This window comes from Heteronotia binoei, chromosome 11, assembly GCF_032191835.1.
Source record: "Heteronotia binoei isolate CCM8104 ecotype False Entrance Well chromosome 11, APGP_CSIRO_Hbin_v1, whole genome shotgun sequence".
In the NCBI taxonomy this organism is placed as follows: domain Eukaryota; kingdom Metazoa; phylum Chordata; class Lepidosauria; order Squamata; family Gekkonidae; genus Heteronotia; species Heteronotia binoei.
This window is the reverse complement of record NC_083233.1, coordinates 5,154,100-5,168,433: the sequence shown is the minus strand read 5'-3', so window position 1 is coordinate 5,168,433 and position 14,334 is coordinate 5,154,100. Positions and strand designations below refer to the sequence as shown.

The following is a 14,334-nucleotide window of genomic DNA, read 5'->3' as shown; positions in this document are numbered from 1 at the left end:
TGGAGCCATTGGCTGCTTTGCCATGTTTAAAATCCTGATGCAGCAGGAGTGAATGTACAATCTGGTCTCTTATTTTGACTTAGGTTAAGAAGAAGCATGTTTATGTGGACAAGGTGGAGAAGATGCAGCAGGCATTGGCTCAGCTGCAGGCTGCCTGTGAAAAACGGGAACAGTTGGAACATCGGCTCAGAACTAGGCTGGAGAGGGAGCTGGAATCTCTCCGGATGCAACAGGTACAGGGAGCTCAACCAAGCTGTTTCTTCTTTATAAATGCAGATCCCAGTGAATGACTTCTTTTAGCAAAGATGAAAACCAGGCAGGGGAAAAGAGTTGATGGTCCTTTTGAGTATTTTGTTCTGTTTGCTATTTTGCTGTTTCAAAAATTCCTTTAGTTTGAAGTAACTTCAGTGTGCATTACTGCTGACCTGTTACCTAAGCAGTGGTTTGGTTGGTCTATTCCCGTTAGCCGCCCTGAGTGGCTAGTGGGAGGCCGGGATATAAATCTGATAAAATAAATAAAAAATACAAAAATTCCATGGCCAGAAGACTTTTCAGCTCTTGGTAAGATGCACAGGAGACTTTTTAGGTTGGAGGCTGAAACCATCCTGGGGTATGATGGGAGCCACCCAGCCAACTGCTGTATCCTTTAAAAATGCCACCTTGCGCCTGTGTGAATCACTCTCCAAGGAGCATTGAAGCCATGAAGGGAGGGCCTGTTCATCTCTGTGGGCCTTGTGTTTGAGCATCTCTGTGGGCCTCAGCTAACTTGGCTTCTCCCTTTAGCGACAGGGTACATCTCAACCAGCTAGTGTCTCTGAGTGCAATGCCACCTCCCTTATGGAGCTCCTGCGTGAAAAGGAGGAAAGGATCCTTGCTCTGGAAGCTGACATGACCAAGTGGGAACAGAAGTACTTAGAAGAAAGTGTGATGCGTCAGTTTGCGTTGGATGCAGCTGCTACTGTTGCTGCACAGAGGTAACAAAAAATTAGGATTGTGGGGTTGAAAGGGGCCTTGTAGGCCGTTTATTCCAAACTCTTTCTCAGTGCAAGAAATCCCCAACAGATGACTCTCTGCTGGAAAATCTTGAGAGAAATTGAACCCCTGCACCCATAAAATTGGTTCTGTTGTCAAAGTGCTCTTGATATTGGCAAGTTTCTCCTCATATGCCCTCAAAATCTGCCTTCCTGTAACTTGGACCATTAAATCTAGCTTTGCCTTCTAGTGCAACAGAGTACAAGGCCTTGCCCTCCTCAGGATGATGGCAGCCCTTTGAGTTTCTGGAGAGTGCAGTCGCCCCTCAGTTGCCTCCGGGTTAAACAGCCCCCAGCTCCAGTCTTCCCTTGTAGGTTTGATTTCCACACCCTCTTCATTGCCTGCCTCTTATCCTGTTGGTGTTAGGGACAATGTGTCCGCCTCCCCTGTCCCCTCCAGGAGATTCAAAGAAAAAGAGCTGTCAATCGGGAGTCTTCTTTAAAATATACAACTTTATTGATATCAAGAAAGAGAGGAGTCGCTTTTCAACGAGCTCTCCGATCAGTTCCATACATGCCCTTTTATCCTCTACTCCCGGCCAATGAGTCCCTCCTCCTTTCCCCATAGGCTGAGGTATTCGGAAGGTACAGGCTACCGGGACGCCTACTTCATGCCCCCTCCTTGATATGTACCCCTCCCGCTACATACATTGCATGTGCATTTAAATTTACCCTTCTCCAAAGTGGGGTGTGTCAGTTAATATTCATTACTTGATTACGCCTGCGTACTTGCTACTTATTAGTCTCTATTGCTGTTAATCTTTACTGTTGCAATGGCCTGTTCAACCGTGTCATTTTGTTTACTACAGTAGATCTGCTTCTGCGTTTTAACAATGGCTAATACACCTGTTCTATGGTTACTAAATGTTTGTGCTTTGCATACCTGGTTCCGCTTCTTGCGTTTTTACAATCACTAAGACATTACGTTTGGTTCTTTCTTTGGAAAGTACCTTCTGTTTGTTTCAGCTCATTTCATTATTTCACTCCTCTCAATGGGAGAGTCAAACAAGAGTGGGAATCAAGTTTCTTTATTATCCCCCCCTCCCCATTAAAAATGCCTGGTATAAAGTATATCGATTAGGCAACTGTCTTGTGTTCAGTTCCTCAAGGCCTGTAGAACAGCTCTATTTCGACTTGCCTTTAGCTGAATCCATCCCGACCTGATGTGTGGGTGTTGTTACAAATTGAGAGAGTCCTATCGTAGCCAAGGATGACACTAGGTCTGTCGCCTGATTGGAGTTCGCGTCATCGGCATGAACATTGAAATCACCCAGGATTAAGAGCCTTGGGTGTTCCAATGCCCAGGTTGTTGCGGCCTCTATCGGGGACTATAAGGCGCTAGCTGGTGCGTTAGGCGGTCGGCACACCAGCCAGATCGCCAAACCCTCTCCAACATCCCACTTCAGACCCGCACATTCAATGCCGTCGATCTCTGGACTCGGGAGAGCCCGGAAGGAGTAAGCCTCCCGTATGAATAGGGCCACACCTCCCCCCCACCCGCTAGTCTGTGACTGGTGAAAGACTGAGTACCCTGGGGGGGGGGCTACTTGGGAGAGGGCTGCTGTCTCCCCATCACGCACCCAGGCCTCAGTCACGCATGCCAGGTCCATATCCTGTTCACACAGGAAATCCCAAAGGACTGAGGTCTTATTATTTATGGACCTGGCATTGCATAACACCAGTGACAGAGGTGAGTAATTCAGCCTGACCCCACCACCTGTCAAGGTTGGGATGGGACACAGACTGGAAGGGGGCCGAGCACCCTCATGTCTCAGCCGCCTTCCCTTACATTTATGTCTGTTCCCACCGTCATACCTTCCCCTCCCCAGGAGTACTGAGATCCCCAGACCGGTCATCCCCCCACTGGTCTCTGCAGTCACCTCAGATCAGTATATAGGATGCCCTGCTACAATCCTGTATTCTAGTTTCTGATTTCTTCTGTCCCTGCCCTTGCTAACTAAGAACACCCTCCCCAGTCAATCTATCAGCCCCTGCCAATTAACCTCCCCTAAATGGTTAATTAATTCTAAAACCCCTCTTAATTTCAATCTAGTTAATTAATTAGCTAATAAATGATCAATTTACCCCTAATGGCCAATTAAATTCTAAGCCCCAGCCACCCACTAATTTATACTCCTCAACTTAATTCACCAGTAACTCAATCAAATTTCTTAATGGCTAATTAATTCAAATAGCAATCCCAACCCAAGTTAATTCCTCTCCCCAATTTCTCTCCTCAATTAATCAACTACTAATACAATAGGTTCAATTAATTTAGCAGCCAAAACATAAATTAAAACCCATAGCTAGCAATAAAAAGACAGTTAAGTTAGGTGGGCATTCACTAAAGTACAGACTGAAGTGAAATGCTGGGATGAAAGTGCTGGTAGTTAAAGTGCTTGGTGATAAGCAGAGATAATATTAAAGTGCGGTCTATGTGCAGGAGCCTCTTCTATCCTGGGGCCAAGTCTAGCCTCCGCTAATCAGCAACCCAGCAGGCATGGAGGGGATAAAGATCCTCCCCGTGCCTCCCAGTTGTCGCTACCACCAGGCACAGCACAGTCCAAACAGCTGCTTCGTTAAAGGTTGCAGCTGGGCTAATAATGTTGGTACTGTTAATGGCGGCGGCAGCCAGAAGGGTGGTCCGAATGTCGCCAGATGTAATTTTTGCGGCTGAAGAGTCGTCCGGGATCAGCAGTAGCCGTCTCCAGTGGTGCGGGAATCGCCAGCGGCTAGGTTGCGTTGGGCCGAAGTGTGGGCTAGACTGTGGCTGCGTAGAGCTCACAGCAGGGCTTAAAGCTGGGGGGGAGGCGTTGGCAAGGTTTCTTCGTCAACGCGAGGGTCGGCTGAGAGGATTAGTAGTTTTCCTTGTCGGCTGGGAGGGTTAGCAGTTTTCCTTGTCAGAGCAAGTCCTCCAGCACATCGGCCGACGCTGCCAGCTCCACTCCTCGCCTGAGGTCGCTCCTCTAAATAGAGTCTGGTAAAATCTGGAGGGAAAAATCTTTTTTTAAACAGAAACTCTGAACAAAGAAAATGAGCATGTTTTAGAGAAAGCTTGACTTGATTACTTTTGCCTTTCATGCTATTTTTCTGTCTGCAGTATATTTTTATATACAAAATAGCTTGATTTTTTCCTATTCATCCACCTCCCCCCCCCCCCCCCCCCCGCTCCCTTCCACTCCATGGAGGTCACAGTCCTGCATTGTTTGATTCTGCAGACAGCAGAGCTGGTTTGGAGTAGGAGATGGTTAAACTTCTCATTTGCTCTCCTGGAAGGTGTTGAGCACAGTGCTGGTGGGTGGGTGAGATAACTGACTACTAACTTTCCATCCACTGCTGGTCTGCTTGTTCTCAGGGACACCACAGTCATCAGCCACTCCCCCAGTGCCAGTTACGACACTTCCCTGGAAGCCCGCATTCAGAAGGAGGAGGAGGAGATTCTGCTGGCAAACAGGAGGTGCCTTGACATGGAAGGCAGGTAAAAAGAAGGCCGTGCAGCTTCAAGTACAAAAGTGCCATTGCCCAAATCAGGGCTTTGTCCTGTGGCTCTTTCACACATATTGAGTGGCTCTCGAAGCCCCCACCGCCCCATCAGCCAGCTTGGAGAAGGCATTGCTCTCTTTAAATCACCTCTCCAAGCCAAGCTAACCAGAGGCTTGGAGAATGCATTTAAAGTTAAGTTGCTTTCTTTCCATATCCTATCTACTCCTTCCCCTCATCTATTTTCCTTCCTTCCTTCCTTCCTTCCTTCCTTCCTTCCTTCCTTCCTTCCTTCCTTCCTTCCTTCCTTCCTTCCTTCCTTCCTTCCTTCCTTCCTTCCTTCCTTCCTTCCTTCCTTCCTTCCTTCCTTCCTTCCTTCCTTCCTTCCTTCCTTCCTCTCTCAAACATCCAGTGTTCATGTCTTGTGGCTCTCAGACGTTTATTCTATGTAGCTCTTACATTATGCAAGTTTGGCCACCCCAGTTCTAGGCACTGTTTGCCTTTCTCATTGAGGCTTCTGTGCAGTGCTGCCATGTTGTGCCTCGGTTTTGTCGTGAACCAGTGTGGTTCCCTAAAAGTTTTTACCTTCCAACAGTTTCTTCCATCTGCTGTTAACACCAGCCTGTGCTTTCAGTAAGAGCAGAAGCCTGCCAGGGTAAAGTTGTCTACTTGTGTAGGTTGTATTTCATCAGAGGAGAGGACTTCTTTCCTCCTTGTCCCATGATTTGAAAATTTTCTATGTAGAAAAGGACCCAAGGTCTTACACAAGATCCCTTTTTTGCAGCCTTCTACACTAATGGGATATAAACTGGTTTCTGCCTGGCTTGTGTGTTCCACTAGGTTTTCTGTGACTCAATTTTATAAAAGCATTCAGAAATGCAGTGGCTTCAACCTTTTCTGCACATGAAGACATATCTATCTCATGTTCCTCCCAAAAATATCAGCATGGGATGGGGTATTGCATGATCTGGCAAGTGGAGGGGCCTGGGCTTTTTCTTTATCATATTTTTTGCTTATGGCCCAGATGCTTTTTTGTCTTTTTTTGGGGGGGGGGAGTCTTTGTTTAGTTCTTGTTTTGCCCTTCTCTCCAGTTTGTTCATTCCTGGTATCCTGTAAGTGTCATGTGCCTCCCACACCAAATTAAGATGATGATTTGGACCACATCTAAATATTTATAGAGGACTTTTATGTTTTTTCCTTACGTTTGTCTTTTCCCCTCTAAAGGAGAGACCCACTGGGTTTCAGAAACACTGTTGCTTTGAAGCTGTGGCTTTTATTGCCTAAAGAGATGAGATGAGGTGCTCCTTTCCTTGAGAAGGTGGTTCTGAGCTGCCTTTCACAGGTGTTGGGCCAGGAAGCATCCTGTAGCCCAGCCAGTAACCTGTTGGCACCATTCCCTGACTGTCTGGCAAGAAGGCGGTAGTGATGAACACGTCTTTTGTCCCTCCATAGGATCAAGACTCTCCATGCTCAGATCATTGAGAAAGACGCCATGATTAAAGTGCTCCAGCAACGGTCCCGAAAGGAGGCCAGCAAGACCGACCAGCTGTCTTCCATGAGACCAGCCAAGTCCCTGATGTCAATCTCCAACACAGGGTCCGGCTTGCTTTCCCACTCCTCCACACTGAGCAGCACTCCCATTCTGGAAGAGAAGAGGGAAGACAAGAGCTGGAAAGGCAGCTTAGGTAATTTGCTTGGGATCAGTTGGTAAGTTTGGAGCAGAGCTCAGATCTCCAGTTGGCCATGGCCCTGCACAAGTGACTGCATGGCAGCCATCAGAAAGATGAAGAAGAGGCGGGGGGCTGAGCAGTTCCCCTGTACTGACAACACTTGAGAACACTGGACCCGATCTGGGAGGCTCAGGTTCAAAACTCCACTGACTCCATGCCAGTCGCTCTCTCAGCCTCACTTGTCTCAGGGGTGGTTGTGAGTATAAAATGGGGTAGACCCATGTACATAGTCACCCTGATCTCTTTTGAGGAAGGGCAGGTACCAGGTAGATGGCCTCAGGCATTGTTGTATTGCTATGTAGAGAGCTGTCTGTGTTGGTGAGACTGTGATTTGGTAGATGAGAAGTCTCTGCCTTTCATTTATTAGCTTGTTTTAAAGCAACTTTCTGTTTTTGAAGGCATTCCCAATGGCTTGGGTTTCACTAGGCAGGAAGCGTTGCTGAGCAGGACACTGATGATCGAAGGGTGGGACTTTGCTGCCCCAAAAGGCTCTGCCTTTCACAGTGACTCTGTGGCGCCTACAACTGCTGTCAGTGGATCCTTGTTTTTGGTTGCCTGCCTTTTCCTTTTCATTCATCTTGAATTGTTGTTTCTGTTTACTCTTGGGGAAGAATCTAAGAATGGAACCTGGTTTTTTGACCACTGCGTAACAGCATGTCAGACTGGATGGGCCATTGGCCTGATCCAACATGGCTTCCCTTGTGTTCTTATGTTCTTAAAAATGCAAGTTTAAAAATATGGAGTTACCCGTTTTTTAAAATAACCTGCTTGCACAGATAAATCTAATATGTCTAGAGAAAGGCTAGTCTAAACATTCTCCCTGGCCTGCTAGTTTTTTGTGTCCTGGAGGAGCTGAGTGCACGGTCTTCATGAGAAAGAGTTCAGGTATTAAGTCTCTGCTTGCAGTTTGGCATTTATATAGAGAGAGCAGCAAAAGATGCGTTGCTTGGATCTTTTAATGGTGTCAACTTGGTTATGAAGACCAGCCAGAATTTATGGACCCCTGACACAACATGCAGTTTTCAAGAAAAGTTGTGATATGTATGTGTGTGAGATATTGCCACAGTTGACCACTTTGCGTATTACATAGGTCAGGCTGGTGGGAAGTGCCATCAAGTCACAGCTAATTTCCAGTGACCCCCAAGTAAGAGACATTCAGAGGTGGCTTGCCATTGCCTGCCTCTGAGTAGCAAGCCTGGCCTTCCTTGCTGGTCTCCAATCCAGATCATGCCCAACCCTGCTTAGTTTCTGAGATCTGATGCGATTGGACTAGCCTGAGCCATCCAGGGCGGGGGATATGGGTCACTACTGACCACACAATTCATTTCAATAGCTTTTGCTTACAGAGCTCTTCAGAGTTCATAGGTATTAGCTACAGAGGTCTATCATCATTGGAGGGGCTGGATAAAAAGTGGAGCTGCCAGAACCCAGGTGGGTGTTTGCAGATGTTGGATAACTGTCTTATAATCTTTCCCTCTCTTTACTCTTCCTTCAGGTGTTCTGCTGGGAACAGAATGCCGCTCAGAATCCATCCCGTCAACCCCCTCACCCGTTCTCCCTTCTACTCCACTACTCTCTGCACATTCAAAAACGGGCAGCCGAGACTGCAGCACTCAGACAGATCGGAGCAGCGAGCAGAACAAGATGCCTGTCTCTGCAGCTGCACCTCCTGTGCAGGGGAGGCTCCCTGCTATGAGTCTGTCCTACACTGCAGAGAAAGCAGGTAACGAGATCTCTAGTGCCTGCACTGTTTTGGAGGCAGGCTGGAACCAGTAGGACACGCCTTGTGTTGGATGCACCACTCTGATGTTAACACACAACCTTACAGGAGATGCTGAACACACCCATTAAGGCCACTAAGAGCAGGATGTGGAAGTTGTGCCCTGATTCAAAGTCAGTTCTGATGGGGAGAGTTGAGTATGCAGAGTTACCTTATAAAAGAGCTGTGGAAAGCAAATATGATGGTGGTCAGGTTTAGAGAATCATCACATCATAGAGTAATTAACTTTCTGGATGGAATGGCTGGTATCACATATTTCCTCTCCTCTGTTGTATCCTCACAAAATCCGCCTTGTGAAATAGGCTGAGCTACTGGCCAGAGATCACCAATAAGTTTCCATGGCATAGAGGAGATTCAGACTTCTAGATTCTAGTCCGGCACTCTAATCTCCACACCAAACTGACTTTGACCAATGAAACAAAAGTTATCTTAGCAGTCTGCCTGTCTGTTCACGCAGTTATATGTTGAAGTGCACATTTAGGCTGCTATATATATTTAGGCTGCACTATAACAAATAAGGAAGCCAAGGTTTACAGGGGGCTGCTTCAAAACATTGTTTACACCTTTCTCACCTCGGTGCCCACAATCTGCTCCAGACAAATGGCCCGTTCTGTGGGAGAACTGGATCTAATTCCGACTGCAGGGGGCGTGGGGGGTGTTCAGGTTTAAATGCTACCCACAAAAAGGTGAATTCTGAAACATGGAAAGTCTTCTGACACTTCTGTCATACTTCAGTGTGAGACGAAAAAGGACCCTTCCTCAGGCTCTGTAGAGGAGTGATCGTGCTGGGCCCTTGGTGGCAGAGCCAGCTGCAGTTACTGAGAGCCGCATGCACAGCAGTGGTGCCCCCACTGAGTGATCCCCTTCTTCCATGGAATTGCGTGGTGACCCCTGATTCCTGTGGAGAAAGTAAAGGCCTGTGCTGGGCTTGGCCTTTGCCTATGATGTTGGATGGCCTGGTCCTCAGGAATGGGGGTCCTGAGAGCGATTTCATCTGTCTCTGAGTGCATTTGCCTTCCCTGAGGAGGGCTTTGTAATGCATATGCCTTCTCACCACTCCATCTCTTCCCATCATAATAGCAGGCATCTTGCAACTTGGATATAAAAGCTGAGGATCTTCTTTGTGGTCTCTACGCAGTCCCACATTTGGCTACCGTACTTGCGCAGGGACCGACCTTGGAGCTTGTAGAGCTGACCTCAGAGCCATTTTGGCAGGCTTTCGCTTCTGCTCTGCGGTGCAGGCCTCTGGAACTGAGAAGAACCCCACCCCCACGCATTTCCTTTTCAACCACCACACTAACAACACCTCTCCCCAGAGTCTCCTTTTCAGTGTCTTAAAGCCCTTTTCCTGTGTTTCTCCCCCTTTTTTCATCATTCTACATTCATCAAAATTCCTCTCATCTTTATCTTTTAAAAAAGATTATAATTGTTGTCTTTGCGGTGTTCATAATTCTTCCATCCTTCCCTTCCCTTTGTGAGGCAGATGGAAAAGGCAGTTTTCTTTAAACATTGTCACGTCTACAGGGCTAAAGTCCCTTCCACAGACACACATGATTCTTGTTTATTTTGCCTTGGTGAAAGTTGTCGCATGGACACTTGTCTCCATTGTTCAAAGTTCACAAAACAAACCTGTAGAAATCAAGCGGCATGCCTTTAGACATCTCTTCCAGGGAAATCTCTCCCGCTTCCTGGGCCACACTAAAGCTGCCCCCTGCACAGCAAGGGGCTTCGGCTCCTCTGGCAGGCTCAGCTTCCACATCTCAGTCTAAGAAAGATGAGCACAAACGCTCCTCGGGTTCAACCTCCACCAGTCCAAAATCAAAAGTCCGAAACCAACTCAAGGAGTTATTATCACAAAAGTCCCACCATTAGTCATCTTGGGACTCGCTGCTTCTACTCCACTTGCTAGAGTCTGTGAGCTCTGTGTCAGTCATGAATCCTTCTCAACTTCCAGAGATTCTGCTGCAGCAGATCCACAAGTCATTTTAATCTCTTGGTCCGCATCGGCATATCTGGAACTCAGACTGTTCCTCGGACCAGAGGGACTTCTCACCTTTAGGCAGATGTCAGTGATAGCACCAATAGCTCTCAAACCAAAGTTCCAATAGTCAGTCAGAGGACGTACTCTAAGATGTCTGTTACATTATGGTCCGACACTCCAGACATCTGACGCATCTGCACATCAAGAGAAGTCCCAGTCTTGATCCTTACATAATCATAGAGGCTGGGATCACGTTTCTTTGGATTTGGTCTCCCCCAGGCACTACCATTAGGCTTTTCCTTCCTGTGGCAGGTCCAGATCAAGAGAATGGGATCCTCAAACCAGGTCTTGCTACAGATCCCCTCATGGAAACACTTACTGACACTCCCATTTCACCTCAAGACCGCAGGTCTTCACGCAGTCACTGTTCAGTTCCTAGACTAACTCCAGCCGAACCCATATGGCCACCTTAGAACCTAGGGACTGCACCAGTAAACCCAGTTGAATTCAAGCAAATTTTCAAGGATCACTGGAACCACCTGACATTGAATATGGTGGATTGCACCATGATGGTGATGGCTTGAACCAAAGGCTCTCATCCAGGAGATCTCTCACTGTCTGAAGGCTCCAAGGCGTTTCTTCAGCTTTTAGAGAGAATGGCAACAGCACTTCAGATTAACCTCACCTCCAACTCTCCACCTGTAACGGATGTTGTCCATAAAATTCTACAGTCTGATTTCTCACCTGCTGCAATTCTTCCCATGTTACTGGTATACCTGGCTACAATAAAGGAGGCCTGGGATAGAGCCTGTGATCCCGAAAAGATATGAAGCGATGTATAAGATTCAGACAACTGGAGCCAGCTTTCTTCTTTCTCAACCCAATTCCATTATAGTTCAGTCATTCACAAAGTCTTGGCAACGGCTGATATTACACCTCCAGACAAAGAGGGTAAAAAGCTCAGCCTCCTAGGAAAGAAGCTTTACTCTCTTACCACCATGCTGGCAGAACTACAGACTTACCGCATTTTTCGCACCATAAGGCGCTGCAGACGATAGGACGCACCTTCCTCCTGGGGGGCGATCCGCTGCCTCCGCCTCCGATCCCGGCGCTTCCTCCGTGCCTGCCTGCCTGGCTCCAGCTCTGACGCTTACAGCAAGCGCCAGGATCGCTCCCTCTGCCCTCTGATCCCAGCGCTTGCTGTAAGCGTCAGAGGTGGAGCCAGGCAGGCAGGCACGGAGGAAGCACCCACCCCCTCCGCAAACCCAGTGCTTCGTGAGTGCCGGCTGTGGAGGGGGCAGCGTGCTTCCTCCGTGCCTGCCTGCCTGGCTTCAGCTCTGACATTTACAGCAAGCGCCAGGATCGGAGGGCAGAGGGAGCAATCCTGGCGCTTGCTGTAAGCATCAGAGCTGAAGCCAGGCAGGCAGTCACGGAGGAAGCACACTGCCCTCTCCACAGCCGGTGCTCGCAAAGCGCTGGGTTTGCGGAGGGGGCGGGTGCTTCCTCCATGCCTGTCTGCCTGGCTTCAGCTCTGATGCTTACAGCAAGCGCCGGGATCGGAGGGCAGAGGGAGCGATCCTGGCGCTTGCTGTAAGCATCAGAGCTGGAGCCAGGCAGGCGCGGGGGAAGCGCCGGGATCAGAGGCGGAGGCAGTGGATCGCCCCCCCGCCCCCGGAAGGTAGGTACCGGTACCTTTGCTCCATAAGACGCACACACTTTCCCCCCCACTTTTTTTGGGGGGGGGAGGGGAGTGCGTCTTATGGTGCGAAAAATACGGTAACTTTCTTACTTATAACCATCACCTCGCTGCACAGCTCGAACCCCAACTGCAGAATCTTCCTCAGGACCCATTGAATATATCAGCCTCTCTGCTTCACCAACTCTCCAGGGTAGCAAAACAGCAAATTACAACAGAGAGACATTCTGTTTCTTGTCTTTTGAGAGCTTTGGTGACTCAGTCAGCATGTGTGGCTCTAATCAACAATGCTACAACCTGACATCAAGTTCTGGGTTGAAGACCTACCCTTTGACAGTGAAAGGTTGTTCCATGGCACGACCAGCTACACTTTGACATCGGAGGACGATAGCCACAAGAGGGCCAGAAATCTTGGCATCACCCACCAATTCACCAAGAAGCAATACAAACCTAAAACTTTGAAGTCTTCAGACAACAGATGCCAGTGGTCTCCCCAATCTACTGATCAATGCAAAACAATCCTTTTCATTAAAACCTTGTACCACCAGAAGCAGAAACCTGCTCACACCTCCAAGAAATCATCTCAACAATCCAAACAGTCAGTTTGATGCATTCAATGCCACTACAGTTCACCCCACCCACGGTGTAAATGTCTTCTACCTCATCTGAACAAGTGGAGTGCCTCAAGAAACTGCCCTGAGACCTTATAAATGATTTCGATGAAGGAGTAGAGCAAACACTGATTAAATTTGCAGATTATGCTAAAGTGGGAGGGGTTGCGACTACAGTAGAAAGAATCAGGATCCAGGATGACCTTGACGGGCTGGGAAACTGAGCTAAAACAAATAAAATGAATTTAACAGGGATAAATGTAAAGTTCTGCATTTAGGCAGGAAAAATCCAGTGCACCCCCCACTTGGATAGGGAGACTTGTCTTGACAGCAGTACGTGCAAAAAGGATATAGGGGGTCTTACTGGACCGTACACTGAACAGGAGTCAGCAGCATAATGCAGTGGTTAAAAAGGCAGACGTAATGTTGGGTTATATCAGCAGCAGTTTAGTGTCTGGATCAAGTGAAGCGATGGTATTGCTTTACTCTGTTTTGTTCCGGTTAGACTTCACCTGGAGTATTGTGTTCCGTTTTGGGCACCATGATTTAAAAAGGACGTGGACGAGTTGGAACGCTGTCCAGAGGAGGGCAGGGAAGATGGTGAGGGGTCCAGAGACCAAATCCTACTAGGAAAGACTGAAGGAGCTGGAGAGAAGGCAACTGAGAAGTAATGTGATCATCATCTGCAAGTACTTGAAGGGCTGTCACAGAAAGGATGGTGCAGAGTTGTTTTCTATGGTCCCAGAAGGTCAGACCAGAACCAGTGAGTTGTAATTAAATGGAAAGAGTTTTCAACTAAATATTAGGAAGAACTTCCTGACAGAGTGGTTCCTCAGTGAAACAAGCTTCCTTGGAAGGTGGTGGTCTCTCCTTCTTCGGAGGTGTTTAAACAGAGGCTATATGGCCATCTCAATATCAAAAAAACTAAGATCATGGCATCCATCCCCATCACACCTTGGCAAATAGAAGGGGAAGACATGGAAGTAGTGACAGACTTCACATTTCTGGGATCCGAGATCACTGCAGATGGTGACTGTAGCCATGAAATTAAAAGACGTTTGCTCCTTGGGAGGACAGCTATGGCAAACCTGGGCAGTATAATAAAAAGTGGAGACATCACCCTGCCGACAAAAGTCTGTATAGTCAAGGCGATGGTATTCCCAGTAGTAATGTATGGCTGTGAGAGCTGGACCATAAGGAAGGCTGAGTGCAGAAGAATAGATGCTTCTGAGATGTGGTGCTGGAGAAGAATCTTAAGAGTCCCTTGGACTGCAAGAAGATCAAATCAGTCATTCCAAGGGAAATCAACCCTAACTGTTCCCTGGAAGGTCGGATGCTTAAGCTGAAGCTCAAATACTTTGGCCACCAATGAGAAGGGAGCACTCACTGGAGAAGACTCTGATGCTGGGAAAAACAGAAGGCAAAAGAATAAGGGGAAAAGATGAGATGACTGGACAGTGTTACTGATGTAACTAACATGAATTTGAGCGGACTTTGGAGGATGGTGGAAGAAAAGAGGGCCTGGTATGACTTGGTCCATGAGGTAACAGAGTCGGACTCAACTGTGCGACAGAACAGCAAATGATCCAAGGCGGAGATATTTGTGCGTTTTCTGCATTGTGCAAGGCATTGGACTAGATGACCCTGGAGGTCCCTTCCAATTCCATAATTCTATATGGGAAGAAATAACAATAGACCATAGGTCCTAACTAACATCGGGGGGTGGTATACCATAGAATTTAAAACATGGCCACAAACACCCCACTACCAGGGGCAGCCCGAGGGTGAATAGCACCCTAGGCAAACTCCTCCCCCCCCCCAGTGTTTCTCCACACCTGGTCAGGGACTCTGTTTTATATGTTCCCTCCCTCCCCTCTCGTCGCTCAGGTCCTTTGCAAAATCAGGCAGGATCACACAGCCACCATCTTGATAACATCATGGTGGCCACAGCAGACCTGGTTCCCTCTGCTTCTTCACCTATCCAAAGGCATCCACAATGTCCACCACCAGCAAAAGACTTGTTGT

At 47.9% G+C, this 14,334-nt stretch overlaps 1 protein-coding gene across 1 annotated transcript in view; it reads left to right on the top strand.

Moving 5' to 3' along the window:
* AMOT (angiomotin) overlaps positions 1–14,334 on the top strand; it is a 71,044-nt gene that overhangs the window by 53,833 nt on the left and 2,877 nt on the right. The window contains exons 6-10 of the mRNA XM_060249238.1: positions 84–233; positions 784–974; positions 4,387–4,509; positions 5,964–6,196; positions 7,737–7,964. Coding sequence (XP_060105221.1) covers positions 84–233; positions 784–974; positions 4,387–4,509; positions 5,964–6,196; positions 7,737–7,964 — 925 coding nt within the window. The remainder of the gene's footprint in view (positions 1–83; positions 234–783; positions 975–4,386; positions 4,510–5,963; positions 6,197–7,736; positions 7,965–14,334) is intronic.